We start from the raw sequence: 13,547 nt of genomic DNA on the forward strand, positions 1-13,547 counted from the left end.
CTTGCCCAGGGTCACATAATTTATGAAGTGTGTCTAAGGCTAGATTTAAGCTCAGGTCTTCAAGTTCAGGTCCAGCACTATAGCCATTTCATCACCAGATGTATAAATAAAGCAAAACTACAAATCAGGCAACATGACATAGAAGACAGACGATTTACTACACACATCAAAGACTTTAAAAAGTCCCACTTCTGACACATATTGGCTACTTGAGTCTAGAATGTCAGTTAACCATTCAATGCCCCAAATAACTAATATACAACAAGTTGCAAAGCAGCTTCTGAACAGGTTTCCTCACCAGAAGTTCCCTACACCCAATGAAATCATTGGTTTGAAAATACATAACACACTCACATTCACAATGCTAAATAAACTAAACACTATTAGAAATAGAAAGTCTGAAAAATTAAAAGTTTTTTTTTTATCAACTCTCCCCAAAAGCTAAATATCATATTAATTGCTAGGTAGCTAGATTACCAAACTTAAAAATGTTCAAAAATACCTTTTTGTTCACTAATATCATGGGGGAAAGATTCCAAAAAGTTCTAAAAATTGATTTGAGTCCAAATCTTAAAATTAATGATATTACAAAATTTTAAAAACCCAATGAGACATGTGTCTTTGTACATGGTAAAATTGTGGATTTTTAATTTTAGATGGCCATAAGAAGTGGGTTAAAACGTACTGAAGAGAAGTTCTGAAAGAAAACAGTATCTCCTCCTCTAAGGATCTGAAGATCTCAAGAGATGGTCCTTCCTCTAAGGCCATCCCATCTTTGTTTCCTTGGGCCTTTTCTTTCCATATTCTCTGGATCTGCACACCTCTTATTCTGAATCTCTTACTAGTTCTTCCAAACTGCTTACTAATAACATGCCAAAGTTTTTCTCATCCTTAAAAAAACCTTCACTAGTTCCTATCTCCACTTTCTACTGTGCCTATTGGATCTAGTTTCAGGTGTGAAAAGGATCAGATCTTCCTCTGACCTCTTGCCTTTTATCTCCTGCTTCATGTCTCTCCTGAGAAAAGACTGTTAAAGGCCAAAGGAGTAATTTCCATCTATGTGAAGAAAAGGTAACAACCACCTCCTGCTGCCAGCCTGACCTTCCAACCAAAATGTAGAGAACCTCCAATGAAAAGAGAAGCAACCTTCCCTTTGACCTGAGGCCTTCCATATCCTGCTACTTCCCTAGGGCAAAAAGGAAAGTCATTGAGAAGAGGACTTCTACCCTCTACTACACAGTTCTCTCCCTAATTTCCAGTCTATTTGTCTTCCACACTATGTTCTACTTGTCTCCAGTCCACTTTCCAGCCTCCTGAGGAGTGGTGACTGCTGCCTCTTAGCACTTTTCATTTAGTCATATCCTATGCATTCCAGTGATTCTGAACCCTTACAGGCCATCATTCAAACCCGCATTGCCTACCATCCAACTCTATTCCTATTCCCCACAACCCTTTTATTCTAGAAATCTTTTGGTGAAGATGCAATGGCAAGCCACTACAGATTTCAAGTTTTTATATTCTGCTCATCATTTCTGTCAAGCAGGACATAAACTCTGCTGTCATAATTCTCTCATTTGAACTACTTAGGAATAGCATATTGTTGTTCCATGTACTCAAATAAATCTTCCATCTCTTCTAGTGTTGGATCATTTTTCTTCATTTTGCAGTATTTATTCATAGATGCCTGAACTCATTTACTGGGTCTGGAGGCCATATTTCCTTCTGTTGTCACTGTTTTTCCTACTAATTCAAGGTCTTCTTGAAATTTTTAGGACTTTCAGTCTCTCCCCCACCCCAACTCTTTATTTTCCTCATCACTCTGACTTTCTCCCCTCACAATGGTAAAATTGGGAGCTAGAAAGTGATTTTTCCCACACTGGGGAATATAAGGTTCAACCAATGAGGTATATGTCCCAAATAACTTGTGGTCAGAACTGGCCCCAGCTGAATGCTATATTCTTTCTCTCAGGCATATAGAGTTCTGCATAGTCACATGCATGGTGTCCTTTCTGGTTGAGCCATCCTATTCTGCTTCTCAATTCTCTAGCCAGGCACTAGTAGATCAGAGCCTGTTTTCCCTGGCACTGGAATTCAGTGCTTTACCTCCTGGTTTCAGTCCCCAGCAGAAGGGTTGTGGCCAACATGGCTGTTAAGGTCCAAGCAAACTTCTACAGCCTGGAGCCAGGGTCTCCATGTGTATGTAAAATCCCCTACCCCCTTTTATGATTATAATATTAGCCTTTATGATTATTTTAATAACAATAATTAATCTCGAGTTAATAGTCAAATAATATAGTTTACTTTATAAGAATTATAATCTTAGCTAAGAAAAATACAGTTTAGGATGGTATCAAATCTTGTTTACAGGCATTTTGACCTTAAGCCTATAACCCAAGAGTTTCCACTAAGCTCTTGGGTACAAAATGACAGTTAAAGGGAAGTGTCAGGGCTACTCTGGGGTGTAAACTGATGACCATCTAACTTCTGACTCCTACTATTAAATTGTTAGCAGAAAACAATTAGACCCTGACCTTTATTGCAGAGGTCTTAGAAGGCCAGAAACATAAAATTAATGCCCAAAGTGATTATTTTTGTACTTTCCAGCTTAATCAGCACTTGCATCCTTAATTAAGAACTGACCATACGAAAGGTTTCACATCCATTCTATTTTTAATTTTGATTTCATTTTCTGTCATTATGTCATCAGATTTCTCTGCATAAAAAAGGCTTGGGGTCTCCGGTTCTGACCTTGACCAGTCTGGCTTTATTGTGAGATTGGCCTCCTCTCAATAAACCTATTTAGCTTAAAGTTTTGTACCAGTGTGATAATTTTTTTCACCACACATGGCACTGGAAAGAAGGAGGAGGGACTGTGGTGTTAGGAATGGGTTTTGATGTAAGCCTGTGTTTCTTCTTTGGATCTGTTAGTAAAGCCTCGATCCCAGTAGTGTGGGAAAGTAGGGGAAGGATACTGAATGAGCTCAGGATCAGTGTCAGTTCTTGGGATTTTAAAAAATTTTCTTTTGGATTCTGGGTGTCCTAAACAGCTACTTTAACCTCTGTAGCAAAATTTTTGTTTTGAAGACGTCTGAGAGATTGTGAGGATCAGAGAATGTCTACTCCCCAATCTTGGTATGTGACCCAGAAATCCTACCCCAAAATTACAACCAACAAACTTCACTTTATCCTAAAGCAGTGATGGGCAAACTTTTTAAAGAGGGGGCCAAAGGAAAGGAAATGCTCATCTGTCAGTCTGTTTCTAAGGCAACTCTTTCGAAGTTTCATTGTATTGTATCCTACTCATTGTATTTGTCAGATTAGGAATAATGTCCTGAGGCCGGATAGAACATTTCAGGGGGTCCAAATCTGGCTCACAAGCCCTAGTTTGCCCATCACTGTCCTAACCTTTTCCTCTCCCATTCCTCCTTCCTTCAAGCTCTCATAGAAGTCTAGCTTCCTCCTAGATAACATAGCCTTCCCTGGTTCCACCTTCATTCATTCATTCCCTTGGGCTCACTGTTTCAGGTGGGCAAGTCAAAATACTCTTTACTCCCAAATACCACTTCTAGGTTCTACTATTACCTCAGTTCCCTTAGGAATCTCTCCTTGAAGGTTCATGTTATTTGGATCTACTACCCATTCAAAATCCTGAAAGCTGCTATCTATAGATGTCCAGGTCACTCCCCTTTCTTTCTCAATAAGTTCAGACTCTGACTCATAGTTTTCCTCTCCTTTCCAACTCCTGCCTTATACCCAATTCAAAATGCAAGATGACTCTCCCTTATACACCCTAACCACTCGGTTCCTCAATCTACTCATTTCCCATGACCTCAGCCACATACAAAGATGGTCATACCACAAAGATATCATTTTCACATTCAAGAATTCTGAAATCCTCTTTTCTGAACATCAATTGGGTTTCCATCTCTCCTTCTGCCTTCCCTTACCAAATTCTGCCCTTCATCCACATCATGACCTTTAATGCCTCCCCTTCTCTTCCAGCCACTTTCTCCTATTTCCCTCTTTTTGGTTTCCTGGCCAATCAGTTCAGCTCTACATTGTTCTTTTTTAACACTTACCTTCTGTCCTCCCCCCACCTTAAACCCTTACTTCATGACTCAGAATTAATAATCCATATTGTTTCTACAACAGAAGAGTGGCAAGGGCTAGGCAATGGGGGTTTGCCCAGGGTCACACAACTAGGAAGTGTCTGAATCCAGATTTAAACCCAGGACCTCCTGTTTTTAGGCCCAGCTCTCAATCCACAGAGCCACCGAGGTGCCATTCCTACCTTCTCTTAGGACTGATATTAAATATTGGTTTCAAGGCAGAAGAGTGATAAGGGCTAGGAAATGGAAGTTAAATGATTTGCCCAAGGTCTAGAGACAGGAAATGTCTGAGATCAGTTTTGAACCCAGGTCTTCTTGACCCCAGGCTTGGCTCACTTTCCACTGAGATACCTATCTACTCCTATGTTGTTCTCTTTTTGTGAGTCCCTAGATCCCTCAAAATACCATTGATTACATCTTGCAAAGCTTCAATATTAGATGTCTCCCGACATCTGTCAACTTTACTCCTATAGGTGCTACTGTGTTCTGATTTTTTGTTACATGTAAAAACAATTTTTTAGTATTCATTTATTAACATTTTGAGTTCCACATTTTCTCCTTTCTTTCACCTTCCTTGAGGCAGTAAGCAATTTGCTTTTGTTATACCTATGCTAATATACAAAACACATTTCCATATCTGTCATGTGGAAGAAGGAACACACACATATAAAGTGAAATCTAATTTTTGATACACAACCTCAACTGACCATTTACTGTGCATAGACAATCCTCCTACACCTCTTTTATTAACTCTCTATCCCCCTCTCTCTATAGGGGCCCTTCCAAACTTTTTCATTCCTCCTCAGATCTCTGCCATGGTCCCCCCTTTCCCTACCCTCTCAGTTGAGAACCTTACCTCCAATTTTTTTTAAACCTTTGCTTTCCACCTTAGAATCAATACAATGTATTGATTCCAAAGCAGAAGAATGGTAAGAACTAAGCAATGGGGGTTGACTTGCCCCCCTAGGGCCATACCATTAGGAAGTATTCACAGTAAATTTGAACCCAGAACCTGTTGTTTCTAGGGCTGGCTCTCTATCTACTGAGTCACTAGCTGCCCTACCTTACTTCCTATTTTACAGAAAATTTTTTTACCAACCCCACCCCGACAAAATAAAACCCAAACCTCGCCTCTTCTTTATCACTCAGATGCTTTTTATACTCCCTCTTCCTTCCCCCATTTCACATGATGAAGTAGCCTTACTCTTTACCAAAGGTTGGTTCTTCTATCTGTATAAGTGATCCTCTTCCGTCCTGTCTTCTCTATCAGATTGTATTCTCTAATTCCGACTCTCTCATGATATTTTCAATCTTTCCCTAACTTATTTTCTTCTTTTCTTCCATACTGCCTACAAACATGCCTATATTTCCTTCATCTTTTAAAAACTTACTTGATCCTTTCATTCCTTACTATTCTTCTTTATAGCTTAACTCCTTGAAAAGTCCAACTACCGAAGGTGCCTCCACTATACCTCCTCTCCTCTCTTCTCAACCTCTTACAATCCAGTTTCTGACCTTATCATTCCACCAAATGGCTCTTTCCAAATACCAATGACCAACTCTCAGTTGTTAAATCCAATGGTCTTTTCTCAGTCCTCAATCTTCTTTGCCTCTCTAGTCTTTGACAATGTTAACACTCTCTCTGTGATACTCTTTTCTCTAGGTTTTCCAGACACCACTCTTTTCCTGGTTCTACTCCTATCTGACCACTCCTTTTCTGTCTCTTTTGCTAGATTTTCATCCAGGGCATCTAACTATAGGTTTCCCTCAGGATTCTGTCCTGGACCCTATTATCCTTCTCAACTACTTTTCACTTGGTAATCTCATTGGCTGCCATGAATTCAATCACAATCTTTGAGCTGATGATTCTCAAATCTTCCTGTCTTGCCCTAATCTCTCTTGACTTCCAAACCTGCATTTCTACCTGCCTTTCAGACATTTCAAAATGGATGTCTAAGAGACATCTTAAACATGTCCAAAATGGAATTATATTTCCTTCAACTCCCAGTCCCCTCAACTTCCTTATCACAGTCAAGGGCACCACCATACTCCCAGGTACCCTGGCTTGGAACCAAGATGTCATCCTCAACTTGCCACGATCTCTCATCTCCATTTCCAATCTGTTGCCAAGGCTTACTGACTTCACATTGGCATCATCTCTCAAATATCTCCCTTTTCTTCTTTGATGCTATAACCACATTGGTGCAGGCCTTTGACTACTGCAAGATCTGCTCCTGGGTTTGCCTGTCTCAAATCTTTCCCCATTCTAATCCTCCCTCAGCCATCAAAGTAATTTTCCTAAAGTACAGGTCTGAGCAGGTCACACCTCTACTCAATAAACTCCAGTGACTGTCTTTTGCCCCCAGGATAAACAACAAAATATTCTGGCATTCAATTCCCTTCTTAACCTAGCCCCCCTACTACCTTTTGAATCTTCTTACACCTTATTCCCTACCTGCTAAGCATCCCATTAAAATACTTTATCTCTCTGCTCTAGGCATTTTTTCTGGCTGTCTCCAATGCCTGGAATGCTCTGCCTTTTCATTTCTGCCTACTGGTTCCTCCAGCTTTCTTCAAGTCCCAATTAAAATCTCATCTTCTACTGAAGTCTTTCTCAACTCTGCTTAATTCTAGTGCCTTCTTTCTATTATTTCCTATTTATCCTACATATAGTGTTTATAGCTTGTTTGTAGAGACTGCATTGCTTTTTATTTTTTCCACTAGACCATCAGTTCCCCAAGGACAGAAACTATCTTTTGTCTCTTTTTGTGTCCCCAGTACTTGTCACATTTTGTTGTTGTTCAGTCATTTCAGTTGTGAGTGACTTTTCATGACTGCATTTGGGGTTTTCTTGGCTAAGATACTGGAGTAGTTTACTATTCCCTTCTCCATCTCATTTCACAGTTGAGGAAACTTGTATAAAAAGTGACTCACTCAGGGACATAGGGATAGTATCTGAGGTTGGATATGAACTTGGGTCTTCCTGACTCTAGACTTAGCATTGTACCACCTAGCTACTCTGCCTAGCATAAAGTAGTAGCTTAATACTGTAAATTACTACTGACTACTTTATCTGCTAGCTATTATCTCATAGCTATTATCTCACAGATCTTCTGTAGGTATCTCTCAAGGCTCTGTCCTATGTCCTATTCTTGCCTCCCTTTATATGATTTACTTTGGTGATCTTATCAATTCCCATGACCTCAACTGCCATACCTATGCAGATGAGCTAAAGATTCATCTCTGACCTTAAGGCTCACATTATCAATTGTCTCTTAGATATCCTGAAATAGATATTCCACAGGTACCTCAAACTCAAATGTCCAAAACAGAACCAATTATGTTTTCCTCAAAATCTGCTCCTCTTTCAAATTTCCTTATTACCATTGAGGACATCACAACATTTCCCAGGTACTCAGGCTGGCAAACTAGGCATCTTCCTCTCACACTCATTCCACATATCTAGTCTGTTACCAAATCTTGTTTTTACCTTCATAGTATCCTTCCTATACATTATTTCCTCTTCACTCACATAGCCATCCCCATGGTGCAGGTTCTCATCTTAAGCTTGAACTATTGCAACAGCCTACTGGTTGGTCTCCTGGTCATAAGTCTCTCCCCATTCCCAGTGCATTCTCTACTCAGCTACCAAAGTGATTTTCCTAAGCTCAATTCTGACAATATCAATCCCTATCACACCGTTACTCAACAGATTACCCCAAGGATCAAATATAAAATTCTCTGCATTCAAAGTCTTTCACAACCTGGTCCTTTCCCACCATTCTGGTCTTTTAACATTTTACTTCTCAGTCCATGGATTCTAAGATCTAGTGACAAAGGATCTCTTGCTGTTCTTCACCCAAGACACTCTATCTTTCAACTGTATACCTTTTTCATTGGCCATCCACCATGCTTTTCCTTTCTCACTTTTACTTCCTTCAAGGCTCAGCTCAAACTCCACTTTTTACAAGAAAAGCCTTTTCTGGTCTTCCTTACTCCCTCATCTTCAGTTATTAGTGCCTTCCCTTTGGGATCACCTCCCATTTACACTGTATACACCTTATATGTTTGCAGTTACTTACATGTTCCTGCCCCCAGGAACCCTATTTTTTACTTTATTTGCACCACTAGTGCTTAACACAGTACTTTATAAATATCTGTTGATTGACTGAAGCGCCTAGGTGGTAATGACCTCTTCCCACTTTTTCTTTTAAACCCTTGCGTGACTTGCCCAGGATCACACAGCTAGGAAGTGTCTGAGACCACATTTGAACCCAAGATCTCCTGTCTCTAGGCCTGGCTCTCAATCCACAGAGTCACCCAGCTGCCCTGTCTTCCCATTTTTAAATTCACATAAAATTTGACTTTACTGTCAAATGAATTTATCAGGGGATATTGTGAATCATACTAATGTAGACTGCTTTCTTATCCTCAGATTAAAAATTTTGTACATCCTGCAGTGCCTGAAAATAGTGCTCTGCATATAACAAATGCTTTTAATAAGTCTGGTGTGTATTATGAAATATCCTACACTTTTTACTGAGTTTACTGCTATGACATTACTAGCAAGGACAGAACAGATACTCGTATTTTTAAGACTAGGTTAATAGTAGACAAATAATTCTCTTTATTTATAAACATAGCACGTCTGCTAGCATCTATACTATTTCATGCTGGGTTTACCACTTCCTGTATTAAAAATAATGTGGCTTTTTGGTTTTACTTCAAAAACCACAGTGGGTGACATAATTCCTCTCTGTACCCATTAGCCAAAAGTTAAACACCATTAAGGTAGTATATCACTACCTTGGTTAAGTTTTATTCTAAAACTAGCTATTTTAGTGTGTTCTATCCTAAGATAATTTGAGGAAGAAGTTGATAAGTACCAGATGAAATATTTAACAGTTATTTTAGGCTAGTATAACACATCTGAAGTGAAAGGAAAAAATTAATGTATCTTAGAACAGATGAAAAATTTAGGAAAATAAATATTAAATCATTTTGTTTTAAAGTGTTAAATTATTTGGATATTTCAAAATAGGTTTTAGTTTATATAGAAAATGATTTTTAAAAGTGTAAATAGCTTATATAGAAACAAAATTCATATTCTGGGGAAATTCAGGAAAGTATTTTAAATGGGTATTTTAGACACAGAAGAAACTAAAAAAAGACCAAGACTTTAACTCTGAATGTTTAATTCACATAAAATAATCCATACCTATATTTGCTTCTGATTGAAAGTCTTTCAGCGACACTGTGAGTGGTTTGTCTTTCCCTTGATGATTCTTTCTTTTTTCTTTCTTATTCATACCTTTTGATTGAGGTGAAGCATTTTCAACATTTTCATATTCCTGAGATGGATCAAGCACAAAAAAAAAACTGCACTAATTTTACTTTTCAAATTCCATTAATCAATTTGTAATTTGGTTATCACTAAGCTCCTATGATTCCAAGAGAAAGAAAAGTACTTAAGATGAATTTTACCTTGGGCTTAAGAGTGATGGACCCTATTCCAATACCTGTTGTTATAGTTGGTTTTTTTTTGACAGATTTGCTGGAAAAAAAAATATCCTCCAAAATCACAAAGGTATTATTAGGCATATAAGAAAAGTATTTTCTTGACATAGTATCTTAAAAGAATAACAGGCAGACTGCCTGAATCACTTACTGATTTCTTCAATATCAAGAGAAAGTGAGGGAGGGAAGAGAACAATTTACACAATGACTATAATAATGTAAAGAAAAAACAATTTTGAAAGACTACTGAACTTTGATCAATAGAAGTGACCAATCATGACTTCTGAAGGTTAATGATGATGAAACAAACCACTCATCTTCTGGAAGAAAGGTGATGAGACTAGAAGCACGGAATGAGACATACATTTTCAAACATCACTTAGCTTGACCACACTTATTTGTTATAAGGGAGGATCCTTTGGGAGAATGGCTGAATTAGTGGGTCACGATAGAGATACAACAAAACAAAACAAAACAAAGGAAAGAGCATCAATAAAACATTAAGAATACACACAAGAAAAGTAAAAGAAGTTCAGAGGGGAACACCAAAAGGACAGTTTTGTTACAACAATGTTAAATTTAATAAACACTTTAAAAAAAACCTTAAGCTGTATTAAAAATTCCCAGTTTCGTATACATTCTTTTTTTTGTTTCTTATTTTGTATATAGAAATGCTCATATTCATGGATACTTATTAAGTTTATAATTAAAAAGAAATCTAAATTTAAAAATAAAACAAAACCAAAAAATCAAGGAAGGCCTCCATCATGTTGGGTGGACCCAATGTGGTGAATTTATGGGAGGACATGGAAAAGACACACAGGATGGGCAGGCATAGATGTTTTGTGATCTGCATTGTACAAGGGAACATCCAAATCAATAAAATACAGATGCATTTTTATATTAAGTTCTAGAAAATTAATGGCTGAGTCTTGAACTAGTTGTTGCTTAAAAAGCTGCCTTTCTTACTCACTGTTGTCTTATCAATCAAAAATCACTGTCATCAATAAATGAGACTCTTACTGCAAATATTGCAAAAACTGAATTTGAGTACTGGATCTAGAGTTCTACCATGAAAAAGACTTAGGAAGACCATATTTTATAGATTCATTTACTCACTAATAAATTAAATACATATGCATACATATAAAACACCACTGAGGCTTCAGCTTTAACATTTAGTCATTCATGTAAAAGAAGGAAATTAATAATCTATCATGTTTTATTTGTTAATTGGAATTAGCTCTTCGGGGAAATCTGTCTATTTAAGTAATTAAATCAGGATAGTTGTTTTTCCATGTAATTTTAGCAAATTTTTATGTCTAAATGTCAAAGTAACAATAAGTATTACAGTAAATATATTTATTAGAAGGACAAGGATATGGAAAATGAAAGTAGAAAGATTTTTAATGAATTTTCATTTTTACAACTAAGGTTTAATCTTTTTCTCTAAAGTGCCAAAGAGAAAAGTTATCTATGTTGAACTTAAGATCCCTTTCTTTTCCTCAGTCTCAGATACAGGGATGAATGGACAGTTAAGTGGATTTTTAAAAGCAAGTAAGGAGAGCAAGCAGCATAGGCAATGGAAAAGAAGCCCCCTGAGCCATTAGGAGGTTAGCTATCGTCAAAGAAAAACTGTTTTACAAAGGTTACTTTTTTTTTTCTTAATTAGAAAAATTAAGTCAATTTAATATGAGAAATGCACACTTTAAAAAATAGTTTATGCCAAGCTGATCGGTAATAATCTTCTTTTTAAAAATACTTCTGCACACACCAAAAGCTTCTTTTAAAAAGTTTAGCTCTAAGAAGCATGTCTACACATTGTCTAATATTAAAGATCAGTGACAGTTATAAAATTCGGAACCCCAAAGGCAAAAATATGAGAAAAAGCTTCCTTGCCCTTTGTTAAATGCAAATTAAAGGGCCCACCAGCAGAGAGGGGTCTCCTCTTTTCTGGAGTTCCTATATTGAAACTGCTTGTGCAGCATCATTTTGTGCCTCTATTTAAAAATGCAGATAAATATTTTTCAAAAATTTAAATTATTTACTTTCCTTTAAGAGTAATAGCATTGAAATAAAAGTTTATTAAAATTTGCAAACAATGCTCCATTTACCCTTCTTCATTCTCTCTAAAAATCTTAGGAAGAATGAGAACATCTATAATAATAATTTGCTATAAAAGAATTGACTTTTAAAGTTCAATTTAAGATGAGAATCTGATGGTCAAAGCTTTAATATTAGACATGCATTTCTAAAATCTGCAGCTGAATTAATGTAAATACCTTTTTGTGTTCTTCATATTCTAGTTTGCTTAGCAACAATGCCTTTTCAAGATCAGCTTCAAACATTTCAGATGTCAACTGAAGGTAAGGAAAGAGAGACTTATGATTAAGTCAAATGTCAATAGTAACATTACAAATTGTACAATATGTCCAATGTACATGTCCAATGTGCAATATGTACATGTACAATGTAACAAATGCCCAGGTAAATTCAACATTTATTCAATGCTTACAATTTGCATGGCACTATAAATGTGTATAAAAAAATGGTAAAAGTGTGTAAGATTAGGAAGCAAATAGTCAAGCATAAAGGGAGAAAAAAACAGAGAGAAGAGAATTCTCCCAAAAGGATTATGCTAATTAATCAAGATGACTAAAATATAAATACCTATATTTTATCAAAGAAAACTATCAAGGGAAAAAAACTTCCAAATTTGATATATGCTTTCCCATCTTGGCTATCAATGAGTTGATAGTGAGGTCAGGTATGTAGTCCTGATCTCATTATTAAATTTAAAACAATAAAACAGAAAGCCTAAAAAATAAACCCTTTGTCCAAAGCAATGACAATTAGGTTATATGATGACGTGGGAATAGGGGAGAACAACTTGCCTCTGTCTTAATTAAATTGTGACCCTGGCATGTCATTTCGCTTATCTGTTTCAATTTTCCTCACCTGGAAGAGATGGCCTCTCGTGCCTCTACTAGCTCTAAGTTTATGGTATTATTAAGTTTTATTATGTAATATATTATATCAAAAGACCTGTAATTTAATAATTGTGGACATTTTCTTCATCTACAAATACAGATCACAACTCCACCACATCTTAACAGATGGTCTTTGGCCATTTATTATGGGGGGGGTGGGGGGGAGAGAATCATCCAGTAATCACTCTTCTGGTGATAACCCCGTCTGAACTTAGGCATAGAGATCCTCAAGCAATAGGCACACATCTGTGACCCAGGATCTTTTAGAACCTCTAATATACTATCAAGTCTTTAACAGTGCAGTTTTTTTACACCCTTTTACACCCATTACAAGGCATAAGAGTAGGACTTTAGTGGAAGATATAAAGCATTGCTTAAAATCACTCAAAAAAATAGTTTTATTCTGGTGACCAACTGTGTTATCCAAGTATATATTACAGAAACAGAAATTTTTAAACACTTTCTAATTATAGGAAGTGATTCTCCTATACTATCTCTATGCTTCCTTATTACTCACTATCTTGACTTTCTACAATTTTTCTTTCAGTCTCTTTGTTAAAGCTATAGTAATATCAACTCTTCTACTTAAATATGTGTACTTTGGGCAACTCACAACCTCTGGGCCTTAGTTTTCTTATCCATAAGATGAGAAATTTGGACTAGATGATTTCTAAGGTCTCTTTGTAGTTCTATAGCCTCTGATTAATTTCCTTGCCAGATTATGTTGCCATACATTTCTATAGTTCTTTAAGGAATTCAAAGTCACTTTTTCATAACAAACCTGTAAAGTACATAATGTAAAAACTTTTATCATCATTTACAAAGAAACTGAGGCTCAGAGGGTTGAAATTATTCCCCAAGATCACACAGCTTATAAATGCCAGTCAGGATCTGAATCTATTTCTCTTGACTTTAAGACTATCACTTTTAC

General features: G+C 36.7%; 1 protein-coding gene across 4 annotated transcripts in view; it reads right to left on the reverse strand.

Moving 5' to 3' along the window:
• Nucleotides 1-13,547, reverse strand: part of GKAP1 (G kinase anchoring protein 1) — a 67,786-nt gene that overhangs the window by 23,314 nt on the left and 30,925 nt on the right. For 3 of the 4 annotated variants that reach the window (XM_044658464.1, XM_044658487.1, XM_044658472.1), the window contains exons 5-6: nucleotides 11,909-11,986; nucleotides 9,328-9,460 (exon numbers count right to left, since the gene is read on the reverse strand). In XM_044658464.1, coding sequence (XP_044514399.1) covers nucleotides 9,328-9,460; nucleotides 11,909-11,986 — 211 coding nt within the window. The remainder of the gene's footprint in view (nucleotides 1-9,327; nucleotides 9,461-11,908; nucleotides 11,987-13,547) is intronic. The other variant, XM_044658480.1, reaches the window with a different exon arrangement.

This window comes from Gracilinanus agilis, chromosome 1, assembly GCF_016433145.1.
Source record: "Gracilinanus agilis isolate LMUSP501 chromosome 1, AgileGrace, whole genome shotgun sequence".
Lineage (NCBI taxonomy): Eukaryota > Metazoa > Chordata > Mammalia > Didelphimorphia > Didelphidae > Gracilinanus > Gracilinanus agilis.